General features: G+C 38.2%; 2 protein-coding genes across 2 annotated transcripts; both read left to right on the top strand.

The window, feature by feature from the left end:
• The first annotated feature begins 6865 nt into the window (after nucleotides 1-6865).
• Nucleotides 6866-8849, top strand: LOC123971689 (granzyme E-like). Its single transcript, XM_046050688.1, has 5 exons — nucleotides 6866-6983; nucleotides 7204-7363; nucleotides 7549-7681; nucleotides 7878-8105; nucleotides 8202-8849. The coding sequence occupies exons 1-5, from the start codon at nucleotides 6926-6928 to the stop codon at nucleotides 8376-8378; spliced, it is 756 nt and encodes a 251-aa protein (XP_045906644.1). The 5' UTR covers nucleotides 6866-6925; the 3' UTR covers nucleotides 8379-8849.
• A 4934-nt stretch (nucleotides 8850-13783) lies between these two features.
• Nucleotides 13784-15567, top strand: LOC123971687 (granzyme E-like). Its single transcript, XM_046050686.1, has 5 exons — nucleotides 13784-13873; nucleotides 14042-14198; nucleotides 14329-14461; nucleotides 14594-14821; nucleotides 14922-15567. The coding sequence occupies exons 1-5, from the start codon at nucleotides 13816-13818 to the stop codon at nucleotides 15087-15089; spliced, it is 744 nt and encodes a 247-aa protein (XP_045906642.1). The 5' UTR covers nucleotides 13784-13815; the 3' UTR covers nucleotides 15090-15567.
• The last annotated feature ends 1068 nt before the right edge of the window (nucleotides 15568-16635 follow it).

Here is a 16635-nt window from a genome sequence, read left to right as displayed (position 1 = left end):
GCCACACACCTGTGAAGCACATTCATTTGTTGAATAAAAGGTCAGAATTTAACGGACTCATAGTTTTTAATGAAAATATATTGTTAGTGTTTAGAATAGTTAAGTGAAATGTTAACAATGATACATTTGATAATTGTTTATTTCTTAACTAAATTGTTTGTGAAGTCATCCAGGTCATGGTTATCCAAGAAAGGTTGAAATCAATGGCAACTGGACTGGCTAAGGTTTCTTGAAGACATTTCACTTCTCATCTAAGAGGCTTCTTCAGTTGTGGCTGAATGGTATTTGTTCAATCAGAACTAAATAAGCCTCTCAGATAAGCAAAACCCCTTCAAGAAACCTTAACCAGTGCCGTTGCCCTTGATTTCCACTTTCCTTGGTTAACTGTAATTTATTTTATTAATACATATAGATTTAGAACATAGAAAATATAATTTAATTTCATGTGAAAAGAACATTTACAATAATCCCATTTCATTAACTTTATAGCAATACAAAGTACTTGTGTTGATTGAGCATGAATAGTCTGTTCGCCTGGGTTGCTTGAACGTGAATAATCTGTGTTGCTTGAACACAACTGTGTAAGTGGCTACCAAAGCAAAAAGATTGTGTGCAACCAATGTCCACTATTCAATTGAGTAAATCCAATGAATTATTTTTTTCAGTGCAGGTGAAGATTGAGATCAGTGAGTGAACTGAGCTTTCCCCTGCCTTGTGTTCCTAGGGAGGGAAGGGCAGTGGAGGTCTCTGAGACCACCTAGATCCACTAATCTCCCAAACACTCACCGCGGGCACACTGATTACGGGGGTAGGCGACACCAGATATGACACCAACGAACAACAGAAAGCTCTAGAAGGGTAACAGACTGAGAAAACAGGCGTGGTTCTGCTCACTGTCATCATTGCTAAACGTGGAGACAGCAGAATCAGGCCTGCTTGAAGATAAGATGAAGGATAAGAGAGGAGGTGATGCACATCCTTCCTGACAGCTGGGCTGAACGACAATGTATGGTCTGCAACCATGATGACCTCTTCAGTGACAACCCAGTTCTTCTGATTCCCTCCTCTGACGGTTATGGATCGCTGAGACAACACGTGTGGGTATGTGGACAACATGTAAATCAATCTTTGAGACCTGGATATTGTGGGATGCGTTATCTTGCAAATCAGATAACCTCTGTCACCATCCTGCCCAATCTGAGTCATTTACACACTCACTACGCCCACTACTATGTGCCTCACAGAGCAAGACGCTCAACCACCAGAGTTTCAGGAGCAGAGAAAGGCATTGGTGGCTTCCTCATCAGAAATGTTGCTTTGGAAAATAGAATGGCGCTGGACCTGATGCTGGCAAGTCAAGGAGGAGTTTGCCACATTATTGGAACGGACTGTTGTACGTACATCCCAGATGTCTCAGACAATATGACTCATGTTGTCTTACATCTGAATGATCTACGGCACGAAGAGAAGAATCAAGACTCACAAAACACTGGGGGATGGGACATGTGATCATGGCTGATTATAGGCGGATGGAAGAATGTGCTGATAAAAATGTTAACACCACTGTTCATCTTTGTTGGTGCTTTCCTCCTCCTGATATGGTGTGTGATTCCTTGTGTTAAATCTATGATTTCTACAGCTATTAAATCTTCTGTGGGCCAGTATATGCAAATACCAACTGAGCTAAGTGATTCAATGGAGTGGGTCCCACCATTTCGTGGTGGAGAAAGTAAAATAATCTGAATCATATCTATATTCTTTGCAAATCACATGAAGTGTATTAGAATTTATTATTCATATGTCTGAGTAAATTTTGAATTAGAAATAATTATGATAATCCACTTTGATTTCTGCATATTTGTTATCTTACATATTATTAATTTTTATATATTATTCCCTTATTATCTATTGTTATATTCTTACTTAATCACATATTCTGCAAGTACCGCTAAGGTTAAATTTAATGTTTGTATTCTTATTATGTTTGGTTAGCATAAAATGCTAAAAGGGAGTAAATGGAATGGGAATTCCCTAAATAACGTTTCCAAACAAATTGCATGTAACTCTGGACTCAGTGAGACTGAGTTGAACAGTTGAAATATCTCTGTTCTCTGTGTTATGCAGACTTCATGGACAACATGTCTCTTGAACCCTGAAGCTAGATAAATATTAGGCTCATTGATCGCTCCTCACTCATTCAAGCATACATGCATACGGCGTATGTGTGTTGCTGTGAGTCCTTTTGCAGAAGACTTGAATAAAATTCAGAGAAAGAGTTTGCCTGAGCTGTGTATTTCCATCCATCCATCGTCAACCGCTTATCCTGCGTACAGGGTCGCGGGGGAGCTGTATATTTGACACCTCGAATTGCCATCATACTCAATAGGGAGGTCGGGCATCAGAAAGGGAGTGATGGCGTTAGCCAGAAGATTTGGACATCTAACTTGGTGAATTAAGGGTTTATTTAAAACAAACCAGATTGGTGAAAAACAGAGGAAAGACTAACCAAGATGGTTTTGGGGAGATTTATTTGTTTCTGTCGAGTTTGAATGTAGATGTGTTTTAAGATGAAAAGGCAATGAGAGAAAATTTATTTTAGGTCTATGGTTGTATTTAGTTTATTTGTCAGACTGAAAAGCTTGGAGAGCCTATGTAAGCTGCTCGCACATATCTCCTAGCTGAAACTACATCGGGGAGGCCTGAGCTACTACTATTTGACTATTGACTCTTGAGGTACTAAGTGGTATGATGAGACGGGACAACCCTGGGAAAACTGGTTAGTGTGACCGCTTCTGTAGACGTCTCTGAAACACAATACATAGATGTCTTTGACATAATATCAGAACTGTTCTTCATATTCTGTTGATAAGGTAAGTTAATATTTGAATGTTTTAAACTCTCAAAACTCTTACTCACAAAACTTAAACAGTGCACTTTAAAGAGCCTGTGACCAGACTTAAATAGGCCTACACGCATATCTGAAAACATGCTGTTTACTTTACAAGAAATGTACTGTTGGGAAAACGTTCATTCTTCAACTAAATGAAAAAGGTTTAAATCTGATACATCTAAATATGAATCCCATGTCCCAAAGCTCAAATGATTCAACTCTTTTCTCTTTCCTTTTTGCTTGCCATGTTACTGCCTATTCATATTTTCACTGTTTAGGTCAATATTGTGACTGGGAGCTTACACAACCACATTGGGCAGCTATATGTGAACAAAACTGCAGACAGGAAAGTAAGGATGTACCCATGATGCAGTTTGTTTGCGGCTGTGACCCTAAAGAGGCCTCACTGTATGAGATTACAACAAATAGAGCATGCATGCATAGTTGTGGTGCAAAGAATCAGGTCATGTGCTGCAGATCTGCTGCTTGAGAATACTTGCACACTCTTTTCAGAAAGCTGCCAAACAAGCACAAGCAACATTAATCAAAATAAGAACATATAGGTTTGAATTATAAGTTCTGATCTCCTGAAGCTTTGGTTAGTCCTACCGCACTTTATGAGATTGCATCAGAAGTCCTTTCAAAGAAATGTGCTGTTGGTTTGAAAGGGAACTTTCTCAAATTCTTTCTTTCTTTCTTTCTTTCTTTCTTCGTTCTGTAACACATACACATGATTCAATCAATACTATAACCTACTATACTGTTGAAGATATTAATCATTTTCACTGTGCATGGTCTGATAAATACAGTAGTTAGTAGTTATTTCTTTGCTTTTTTTATGGGTCAAAATCTGGCATTTGGAATGAAACAAGTCACAGCACTGGCCACATTAAGATAGAGGGGAGTGAAATGAGGCTTTGAGGCACTGAAACTATGTGAGTCAGGTAAAAGCTGCTCACTGACAGTATGTCAGGTCAATAAAGCTCCAAATAAATCCTCAATTCTACATCCTCCATCCAGTTTTCTTCATGTTTTCATTGCATAGTCTGTCAAGTTAATATGAACAACACATATCTAACTTTATTTGAGGATAAACATAAACAGTTATAACCGTTAATAAAATATTTTATTTAAATCCCACGTACACCCGAGAATGCTTTCTCATCTTATAGACTCTCTCCAGGCTCTATCAGTGTAGCCATTCCTTTCCAGCTGTGAAAATACTTGCTTAGAAAATGTATGAATGCATAAATTCTTTTTTCATGCATGCTTAAAGGAAGTACGAATAAATGTGTGCTTATGCATAGACAAAAATGCCGTTGTATCTTACAATCTCTTCATTTTGAGAAAGGAAGTTTTGAATGCACCACAATCTTAGTAACCTCATGCAAACCGGACAAACTTTCAGCGAAGAGTAAATTACTGTTAACATCAAGATAACAATAAAAATAGCAGTTTAACGTGGTCTATGTCACAGCCCTGATTTAATCCTGTGGGGAAATTACACACTATACACTAATTCCCCTTTTGTAGTATTGCCTTAATCATAATCATAACTATCTAGTAGGTGGCTACAGTTTGTTAGTACTATGTCAGTTCTTTGATATTACAAAATATTAATTTGAATTAGTACAGTACAGTGTATACACTATTAAAACAACAGAACTAGAAAGCACTGAGATCCCTTGTCTTATTTTTGTCTTATTTCTTCTGACAGTGGGGACGCTTTCCCATCACAGAGTCTGAGCCTATATCATGTATACTATATTTGTTGACACAGTCAGTATCAGCATGCATTGCTCTCGGGTAATAAACCTCTGTTAACATATATGATTTCTGCTAAATCCAAGGTCTGATCTATCATGACTGTTTTATGAATGTCTCTGTCTGTTGACTTTTATTGTTGCCATTTTCCTTTCTTCTTAATAAACATGTAATTTGCACCATGATTGATGGTTTTTAATAGCTGTTATTAGATTCCGTCTTTCCTTGTTGCTGTGTCCAGTGGTTAAACCAGCCAGTCTTCTCAGCCCCGTGTTCCCAATAAAAGTCACGGGCTAACCGTAAAGGTCCTGTTCTACCAAGCAAGTTCCTCTCTGCATCTCCTTCTGTAATTCCCATTACTGCCCTGGACTCCAGGAGCTCACGTCCCAAAAACCTGTCCACTCTTTTCCTTCTCATCTCCCCCCACCTCCTCTTTTTCCCCTTTCTTTAAAACATGAAAACTCTATTGTGCATCATTCAAAACAATTACAATAAAGTTTGTGACTAAGATATAAAGTGGACATACTTGAATCTAGACTGAAGAAGTAAGCTGCACACTTTTAGGCTTGACGTCAGCAGGTTATAGCCACCACTATTTTCAGTGTTGCAAATCTCTTCATATGTTTTCTTTGCAGAGATTCATTTTTGATCCACAGTCATTGTTCTACACTAAAATCCAGCTTTCCTTTTCATCTCTTACTGATTTCTAAAATACAGTATTAGCCAACAATACAGGCAGCAGCCAGTACCTTATATTATTGTATTTTCCGTTATTTTTGAAAAACAGAAACAAATAGGTCTGAAGAACCCACAAGCTATAAACAGACTTTATAAATTGTGTTTGATTTATGTTACACATACACTTTTTCTAATAAAGAGTTTATTAAAGTGGCTCATTGCTTAAAAGAAACGGACAGACCAAAATATTATTTTACTCTAAGACTAGTTTATAAAAATGCAATCTGCCTCCTACAGAATCCTAATGACTCCTTCATCTCTCTGGTTGCTCAGGGGTCACATTTCCCACCAACCTTCCTTTCACACTAATCCTATTTTCATGCCGTGTCTTATACCGTTTTAACATCACAATGAGTTTTTTGCTGAGAAAGCAACAGCTTTTTTAACATGCCAACAGAGATCTTCAAGGCTGTGAGTGTTACCACAGAGGCATCGGTTGAGAAATGATGAACCACATATAAAAGATCACTACACTGATTTATGTTCAAGTTTTCAATTTGAAGTTAATTTGCTTAATCACTGACATAATTAAGAGTTGGCTTTTCATGACATGTAAATTTATGGAAATGGAAATCCAGGACAGAGAAAACAAAGAGTCTTTGTCATGATCCTGTCTGTGTGTCTTGTTTTGGAGTCTGAGTTTAGTTCCATGTCCTTAGTTCATGTTTTGGTATTCATTCCTGGTCCTTGTTTGTATTATTGTGATTTGGTCTCCTGTGTGCTCTGTGTTCTGGTTCTGTGTTCTCGTTTAGGTTCTGGTTCTTTGTAACTTGTGTGTGTGTTTCTGTCAGCTTGGTTATTCACTCTGCCCCATGTCTGCTTGTCTAGTGTTCTCTCTGTTTCCCCCTGCTGTCTCTCTGCCAGCCTGCTAGTCTCTCTGCCTCGTTAGCCCTGATCCCGCTCACCTGTGTTGCTCCTGCCCTGCTCGTTAGTCCCTGTGTATATTTATGCCTGCTTGTCTCTCCAGTCTTTGTCACGTCCTTGCGTCTAAAGTTGAGTGTTCCTGCCTGTTCCTTTGTCTTCCTAGTTCTGGATTATTCCCTGTGTTTTGGATCGCCTTGTGTTCTGGACTACCTTTGTTGGACTTTGCCTCAAGCTCCTTGTAAGCCTGTTTAAGTTATTTTTTGAATTAATAAACTTTTTTGAACTGCAACCTCCTCGCCTTCCCATTGTCTGCGTTTGGGTCCTCGCCCCAGTCTGCACTCAGCGCCCCAATCCATGACAGTCTTAAGTAAAATCTTACCTACTGACCACAGTTAGTATTTGTGTTATGGCTGTTGTTATTTACCATATTCATATGTTCATCAAAGCACAAATACAAAGTTACATTACATATTGTGTATCTAACACGCATACCATATTAACACATTGCCTACAAAACTCCACACGAATGTGGTTCAAAGCCACAACATTTGCATATGCAAACTACACAAACACTTCCTTCTCTCTCTGATAGAAGGAAACATTTAAAGACTGACATTGTCAGTGATGTGTGCCACTGCTTTTCAGTAGCTCAGCTGAACTGATCTCACCATGTTTATCCACTGTAAACTGGTAATACTGATACTCGTGCTGACTCTTGATGGCCAAGGTAAGTTTAGTAGCGTATTTACAGTGGTATTTATACTTTTGCATTGTAGAATGTGCTTTTGACTACAGCACATGAGGCACTACATACAGTCCATGAGGATGGATCTGTTTATTTTAATCAATTTCTTTGGTCAGTTTGGGCACATATAGTGAGGACATCAATGGTCAGTTTAGTTTTGTGAGTTAATATATATAAATAATTTCTCTTTCTTTTTTCCCAGTTCATACAGGGGAAATCTATGGGGGTCATGAGGCAGTGCCACATAGCAGGCCATACATGGTGCTTTTGGTGCGAACCATGCCGGATGGTACTACAAGACACTGTGGTGGCTTCCTTCTGAATGAGGATTTTGTGATGACTGCAGCCCACTGCCAAAACGGGTCAGTTTAACACATTTTATATTTACCTACTGGGAATTCTGGGGCACCTGATTCTTTTCCAAACATCAACACTGATTTCAATTAAAAATGCACCAATAAATTATATCTATTTTATTTACACAATGCCCTCACTGAAAAACATAATTCTTAGATAACTTTCTTTGCATTTTATTTTGTCATTTCAGGTCCCACATAGTCCTACTGGGAGTTCACAATGCCCATAAGACTAGTGAAGGACAGAGTATTTCTGTTGAACAAACTTTTCCACGTAAAGACTTCAACAAAACTGATTTTAAAAATGACATAATGCTTCTTAAGGTAAAAGAAAAAAATGAAATTTTTAAATCCATGTACTTTTTATTTTTTTCACCTTTTCCAATTTTTGTTTCTCATTATGTTATTTGCATAGCTCTGTTGAATGCATTTGTGAAGAGGATGCCTGACATTGGAGAAATTTGAATTGACATTTCAGCTTTACGTTTGTATTTTTTAAAATCTCTTTCTGTTTCTCAAGCTGAGCTCCAAGGCAAAATTCAGCAAAAGTGTGAGACCCATTGCTCTCGCAGGCCAAGATGATGGCTCGGTCCCAAAATCCTGTATAGTCTCCGGCTGGGGAAGTTATGACAGGAACGACAAACATATGTCACATGTACTCAGGGAGGTCAACGTAACACTCATTGACAATGAGAAGTGTCGTAAGGACAACTTGTACTGCTCTGAGGGAGAGACTGGACCAGCTGCGGTATGTACATTTTTGTAACATAACATAATATATTGGTCAACCATAATAATTAATCAGCGTTGAAGAAATCATTGCGTACTGTGTATGTATTTCCAGGGAGACTCTGGTGGCCCATTGGTCTGTGAAGATGGGAAGGCATACGGGGTGGTGTCCTCCACCTTCCATCCAAACTCAGGTGGCCCGCCTATCCATTGTTTCGCGAAGATTCCTGACCAGAGAATCTGGATCGATTTGATCATGAAAAATGCATGGAAAAAGGTCAATTACATGTAAATATTGATTGGTCAAATCTCAACATTTGAATTTACAGTTTATTTGTATAGCACTGGGGAGCTGATAACTGAGACGCTAATATGACGACTGATTCCATAGCAATGAGACTGTCAGACCAAATTCTGGGCTTGCTTGCTTTGCACAGATTTAATGAAAATATTCTTTACTTTGTTGTTACCAAATGACACAAATGGAAATCTTTGTTAGGTGCTCTGAGCCCAGACTGAAAATATTTAAATGTGATTTGGTTCATTTGAGTGTTTTTTCTGCAGCAAAAAGTGTAGATTTAATACTGTTTAGATAGACATGTATTGATTAGATACAGATGTCATCCTGCTCTTAAATACGAAATTACATACATTACATATATTATTGCTTTTAGCATCTTCTTTTTGATTCAATCAAATAATCACAGGATCCTCGAAGTTTGTTTTGTACCATATTTTTAAACAATAAACTGTAACTCTCTCACCATGTTCTCAGTACCTCTGTTCACTCCTGTTTGTGGAGTTTGTTTAATTCCACAAAAAGACAACACTGCCTCCTTGTGAAAAAGAACAGGTTTACTATTCATTTCTTGGAGGCAGAGCTGAAGCTTTCCACTCTAAACCTGATCAAGTCTCTGCCTGTTGTTTGAAAGACCCTGTAACTACATTTTTAGTCATATCTGAGCTTGATGCTCAGTGTAAACACTAACAGCAATTATAAATCACATTTTGTTTCTATTTTTTTAGATTGTGTAGGCATCAAATGGGCCCCCCTTGTGGACACCTTTTTTACCAGTCCAAATATAGACTAAATGCATTCTACATGAGAAAGATTTATGTTAAATGTCATTTCATATCTTAATAAATCCTCAAACAATCATGTCTAGAGCAACAAGACTGATGTTCTGCAACTGAAATGTCTTTAATAGCTTAGAACAATAATATGGGACAAAATGAAACACTACATGAGTTGGGTGAACATAAACAACAGACATTTGTAAAGACGTTTTATTGAAAACATGCAAGCTAGAGTATACTTAAGCCATACAAACTTAATATCACTATAATAACAATTGCACATTGTCAATAGTTGTGCTGAGAAAGATGTAAGGAGAGAATTAGTCTGCTCTTTTTATTATTATATGCTGTGTGTTAGTCATCTGTACCTGAAAAACTAAATCTCTGCTGTCAACAATGAGTGATGTCTAACAAGCCACACTAATTCTGTCATACCAAGGAGAAATTGGGGAAATAAAATAGCATGAAACAAAAACAACTCAGACTATATAGAAATATTGGCAATACACTCCTCTACATGTATACGTTTTCACATGCTTTTTTGAAGCAATTCAACTTGACCTCAGGTTATACTTATTGCTTGTGTTAACCTGCTTATGTTCACCTGTAAGCTTAGACTTGTTAAAACAGACACCATGTCTTATTTATTATATTTGTCCTACCTTATTAACCTATTCTTTCATCTACAGTTTGATATTTCCTGTTTTATGTGCTGTACATTCCTGGTACATTTTAATCAAGGTAACGTGATTTAAGATGTTATCTGATTCCAGAGGTAACAGTGAGGCACTTTCAGTTAGATCATCTCTCTGTTTTTTTTTATCTTTTACCAGCATATTTTAAATGATGACAGTTCATTGTGCTAATTATGAAGGTAAAGGGTATCAGCTTGCCTTTGGCAGGTGGTTCCCATTTTTTAACATGACTGTATCAGTCCTGAATTATTAGCTGACACTTTTATCCAAAGCTACTTACAATCACTATACATGTCAGAGGCCGCACGCCTCTGGAGCAACTAGAGGTCAAGTGTTTTTCTCAGGGACACAATGGTGGATGGGTCACAGTGGAGGATTGAACATGGATCTCTCACACCAAAGGCATGTGTCTTATCCATTGTGCCACCACCACCCATGTTGATAGAGAAAAAAAAACATTAGGATTATAAATAACTAATATACATTGTAATCAAGATGAGGAACACTCCTAACAAATGTTGAAGCCACTTTGCTTGCAGTTCTCATACTGGCCACTAGATGCTGGCTTCATTGCTTTTACCTACTGCTCATTGGCGCTTTCTCACACTCAATCTTCCATTTAACATTGTGAACCTTTTTGCATGGTTTCATGTCTGGGAGTTTCAACCGACAAACTTCCAATTATCACAAACCAACAGACACACACTAAATCTAGGGCTTTCGTTGCCCCCTGGAGATCAGGAACCTCAGGGCAGTTGCCCTCCTTGTTCATTTGATAGTTCTGCCTTTGTTTTTAGGGAGTATCTTACCCATTTTGTGACACACTTGTATATGTGCTGCATGTCAGTCCACTCAATTGTAAAGTGCTTTCTAGAGCTGGTTGATGCTCAGCAATATAACAAAATGTATTTGTTATTTTACTTAAATTGGGCAGCAGTATTTCTGGTCTTCCCCTTATTGTGACAGAAATAATGTTAATCACTTGCAAGTCCATACCTCACCAACAAACCTGCTTCATTTCCCAAATGCACCACCATCTAAATACACTATGAAAAATACATTATTAAAGGTCACAGTGAATTATTTTTGTTCACATAAAAATGCTGGTGACACAGTGTGGAAGTACAGGTTTGCGTTTTACCACCCTGACAAAATGTGTCCAACACACCTCTTGTCTTATATATGTTCATAAATTTAGCTTCAGACCTGGTAATTATATTAACTTGTACTTGCTGGTGAGGGCAGGAGGTACCTGGTTGAAATGAGCTGTGGATTGCACGGGGAATCCTCCACTGAGTGTGAGCTGGGAGCATAAGAGTCCCAGAGCTCCACTGAATGAGGTGCTGAATGTTTCCAGTGAAGGGCCAAATCTGAAACCCTTCAAATCTGATCTGAAGGGCCGAAAGTCCAGTGATTTTCCAGTTCAATACTTTCATAAGAAACTTAAGGAAATGGGATCCAATGATTCTGGCTCTTAAACATGTATCATAAAAAAAACCCCAAAGGTTGAGAGATAACCAACAGTGGATAGTCTGCTTCTTCGCAACTCAGGGGGAGGATGTGGTTAATGATACTAATCTGTACTTCTCTTAAATTAGAAACAAGATGAATCATGTTTGAGCAAAGTGAGGCCAACTTCAAAAATTCTTGTGTAGTCAGTATAGAGGGAGGAAGGCCCTAAACTCCTGCTCACCATCAGCCCCACACTGATCCAGAGACTAGATGATAAAAAAAAGATTATAAACACAAGTTGGCTTTAAAACACGACATTTTAACAGGAAAATAATGACACCAATAATAGCACACATGCTCAGCATGTGGGCAGGCTGGGTGTTTAGTATATTTGTATGCAAGTTGTGGAATGGAGCCAATTCCTGACCATCCTGTAATATCAGAAGCCACAGCCGCTTTTCATCGCAAGCCTTTCACATCTACATCTACGGTCATCCTGAGGACATCAAAGAGGCCATTCCCACTTCGGCGAATGAAGCACTTTTAGTGGACAATGAGACAATGACACCTCACACAGACGTGCCCCCACACTAAGTCCTACTCCCTGGGTTCCTCGCCACAACACCTCCGGACATATTTGATCCCCATTCAGACCTACTCATCTGTTCATGCTCGATCACATTTCATCCAATACCTTGACACACAACCCTCATTCACAACTCTGTTCGCAGCCCCAATTCATCCATCCATGCCTTACATGCCGATCCAATAAATTGATTTTCATACTTAAACGGTGTGGTCTTTGTGGCATGGGATCCATTCTGGCCCCTGAATATATTGAATTAAAAATGAGATCTCAAAGAATATGAGGTTACCAAGGGGTAGTGAAGTGCTGTCTCACAACTCAGGCAGAGGAAAGGTATATAAGATATTACTTCCTGTAAATTATGAAGATAAAGAATTATGAATAACTTAATAAACTTATTAAACTGAAATCAGATAATTCTGAAGATATTGTATATCAAGACATGTTGATTTAGCCTCAGTCTTTCGTATACATCATGCAGTAAAATGCATATGTATGATCCTACAGTAATTAAGTTTTTAAATAAATACGTAAACATTAAAAAGTCAGCTGAAGAGAGAGTTTACAATCAACTCACAAAGTGATTTCCATGCTAGCAGCCAGCATGATAATCCTTAATTATCATTGTTACTGAATGAACAACTTGGAAGATGGTCATATAGCCTATGTAAATTTTTAATGGTAATTAATAAATACTTGATTGCTTCCTTATGGTAGCTACTTGTAGGAAGAGGCTGAGGGAAGCGCCCAACAAACAAACGCCCAGTCATTCTCACCTCACATAGCTTCCTGTTATTTTCCTGTTGGTGGATCTTTGAACCACATATATCTGACTCCATCTCTGTCTTTTTATGACACTGATGCATAACAGTCAACTTCAAACCATCTCATGCAACACATCAGTTTTCTCATGCAGTGAAAAATATGTATAACTGACCACCCCTGGACATTTCCACCATAAAGTGATGCAGAAAAGATAGAAATTTTGCAGAACATTTCATCATAATGCAGGAAAAGAAGTGTTTGATGCTCAAACTGGCACTTAAGATGTGTCCCCTCTAGTGTTGAAGCAAAACCTACTCTCTTGCATTTCAACAACAAAATGACTTCATAAATTCACTAAAATGCAAGTAAACAGTCTTGGGAATGACACACACATTATCTGGGGGTTATACCTGTTTAGGTTTAGTCTCCCGATTTAAGCTATGATGTATGAAGGTTGGCAAGCATGCTAATCAACCATACCTATTCATCACTGACCATGATTATTGCCTACTACTAAAATGCACCTACCTCAGCAATCTAATCTAAACTAAATTGAAAAGTTGGCAGCCCTGGTTATGTCTGCAGAAATGCTGTCTTGATGTCAACCATGTCAGCAGTTTCATGCAGCCTAGACCTTATCAAGATGCTTATCAGATCTAGAGTCAGTTTGAGTCCTGTTAATAAACATTAAGATAACATCTGCAATCTGCGAGTCAAATAAAACAGGTAGCTTGAAGGTCGCCTTCTCTCACAGCAGTATGATGAGGTAAACAATCTGTCTTTATGCATTGCCTCAGTCATTCCTTGTAATTCTCTGTCACAGCGGGGCCATGTGAACTCTGAAAAAGCCACCACATTAAGCACCAAATGAAATGAATGACATCTTCACGGCTGTGTGTTACCACAGAGGCATCAGTATAAAGTATCCAGCACACATACACCATATCTACTTAATTACACATTTTTCTAATAATGTTAGACTTGTGCTATGACAAGGTTGGACCTTGATCTAGAGGTGGTCCCCCTCTTAAATATGCATATGCAAACTACAGAAACACTTCCTTCTCTCTCTGATACAAAGAAGCATTTAAAGATTGAATCTGTCAGTGATGTGTGCCACTCCTTTTCAGTAGCTCAGCTTGACTGATCTCATCATGTTTATCCACTGTAAACTGGTAGTACTGATACTCGTGCTGACTCTTGATGGCCAAGGTAAGTTGAGTTTTTGTGGCATTATATACTGTACTGTTTCACACAGGGTAACTACATTATATATAAACACACACACACTCATATGTATTTATATATGTATATGTATAGGGGTGCGTGTCTGTGTGTGTGTGTGTGTGTGTGTGTTTACATTATTTTTCTCCCTGCCAGTTCATACAGGGGAAATCTATGGGGGTCATGAGGCTGTGCCACATAGCAGGCCATACATGGTGCTTTTGGTGCGGCACATGGATGGTTCAAAAAGCTACTGCGGTGGCTTCCTTCTGAATGAGGATTTTGTGATGACTGCAGCCCACTGCAAAGCCAAGTCAGTTGAACATACTTTATGTTTACCCACTGGGAATTCTGGGGCCCCTGATAGAATTTCTCATCCCAAACACAGCTTCATGAATTGTGACATAAATTCGATAATTAATATTTTGATTTGGTAATTTCAGGTCCTACACAGCCTTACTGGGACTTCACAATTTTCGTGAGAGTAATAATATACAGAATATATCTGTGGAGCAAACATTTCCACATAAAGACTTCAATGCAACGGATTTCAAAAATGACATCATGCTCCTTAAGGTATAAGAAAAAAAGTAACAGTATTTGGTTTAGGCTTTTTTTGTCTTTCCCAATTTTTGTTTCTCCTTATGTTATTTTGCAAATGCTCTGTTGAATGCATATATTTATGTGTATATCTTTCTGTTCTTCAAGTTGAACTCCAAGGCAAATTTCAGCAAAAGTGTGAGACCCATTGTTCTCGCAGGCCAAGATGATGGCTCTCTCCCAAAATCATGTATAGTCTCTGGCTGGGGAAGTTATGACAGGAACAACAAACATATGTCCCTCGTACTTATGGAAGCCAATGTAACACTCATTGACAGAGAACAGTGTGCTAAGGAACACTCATACTGTACTGAAGGAGAGACCGGACCGGGTGAGGTATGTACATTTTTTCGACATAACATTGACAAACATATGTTGGTCAACCATAATAATTCATTCAGAAAGAAATCACTGCGTACTGTTTATGCATTTCCAGGGAGACTCTGGTGGCCCATTGGTCTGTGAAGATGGGAAGGCATATGGGGTGGTGTCCTCCACCCTCAAACCAACATCAGGTGGCCCATTTATCCATTGTTTTGCTAGAATTCCTGACTACAGAAGCTGGATCAATTCGATCATGGAGCCTAATGCAAAGCTCTACTAGATCTATCACTTAGGCTACTTGATTAAATCACAATATATGAATTTACTGTTTGTGTATATGAATTCACTGTTTGTGTAACACTGGAGATTCAATCAAAATATGCTTTACTTCAATGTTTTCAAATTGCACAAATGATATTTTCATTTGGTGTGTTGAATCAAAATATTGAAAAAAATAAGTGATCATGTGTCATTCAAGTGACAATGTTTGGCTGTTTGTTATGCATTTTGTTAATAATTAGATTAAAGATATAGATAGATTATTGCAAGCAAATTACAAATGTAAGCCAGGCACATGCAGTTTTTTTTAAGGCTAGGCTTTAACAAGCCAATCGTGGCATGCAAATTAAGTACTGTTAGTTTGATTCGGCATGACATCCTGCTCTTAAATACAACAGTATATACATTACATAAGTTACTTCTTTGTGTGTCTTCTCTGCATCTTTTTAAACAATAAACTGTTGCTCTTTCACCATGTTCCCAGTACCTCTGAGTGTTCATTAACTCAACAAAAAGACAACACTGCCTCCTTGTGAAAAACGGGTATTGATGCAGCAAGAACAGGTTTACTATTCACTTCTACTAGTCAGAGCTGAAGCTCTCCTCTCTTTAAGTTCTAAACCTAATCAATCTGACAGAGAGCTCAATGCTCAGGGTGGACACTAACAGCATTTGTCTTCATTTTCTAAATATACATTACATTTTGTTTCCATTTTAGAGATTGTTTAGGCAATAATTAAGGCCACTGTGCTTTATTACCACTCCAAATTTAGCTAGAGCATGCTTAACAATGGGAATGGACTGACCCGGTACCGGGTACGTAATCGATTTTCGCTGTTATGGCTGTTTTCCGTCCAAAAACTGCGGTGCTTTGTTGTCTACAGAGATCATCTGGCGGGCCGCCATCTTGGTGAGGTCGGCTTCGGTTTTTAGTTTCGTTTGTGTCACGAGGTATGAGAGCCGAAGAAGAGTGTAATTTGGCGGAGGCGAACTTTATCGGTCTCTGCTGGCGAGCCGTAGGAGCTACCGCCCACCCACAGCCCTGTAGGATGTTCTGTTCTCAAGCTGTGGGCCTGTAAAGCATGGGAGTGCTTTTGGTCATTTATATTGACTGTTTTTATCAATATGTCAATGTTTTGGAAGCTTTATGTTATTTGGAAAGTGGTTGTATGGACAAAAATAATGTTTTGAAGATAACTACCAATAAAAGTGAACATATAAACAGTAAATATGGCCAAAACATGGACATTCACCTGGTATATTTTTGAAAGTTTGTGTAATAACTGTTGTATATCAGTTTCTTTTCATCAAATTTACAGTTACAGTTGTATTCTAGGTGTATTAGAAGATATTCAGGTGCATTATAGTCTACCTTAGGATGGTTGTGATGGTTTATTGCATCAAAATAAAGCTTTTTTTACCAGGCGAGGATGAAAATATTATATTTTTTCTGTATTTCATATCCATGTAGTCTGTAATGGTAAAATAAATATGTTAATCTACAATGGATTTATATTCCTTAGCTTCTGACCTTTCAAAGGAGACCA

The sequence above is a fragment of the Micropterus dolomieu genome, linkage group LG05 (assembly GCF_021292245.1).
Source record: "Micropterus dolomieu isolate WLL.071019.BEF.003 ecotype Adirondacks linkage group LG05, ASM2129224v1, whole genome shotgun sequence".
Classification (NCBI taxonomy): domain Eukaryota; kingdom Metazoa; phylum Chordata; class Actinopteri; order Centrarchiformes; family Centrarchidae; genus Micropterus; species Micropterus dolomieu.
This window is presented reverse-complemented; position numbering and strand designations above follow the sequence as displayed.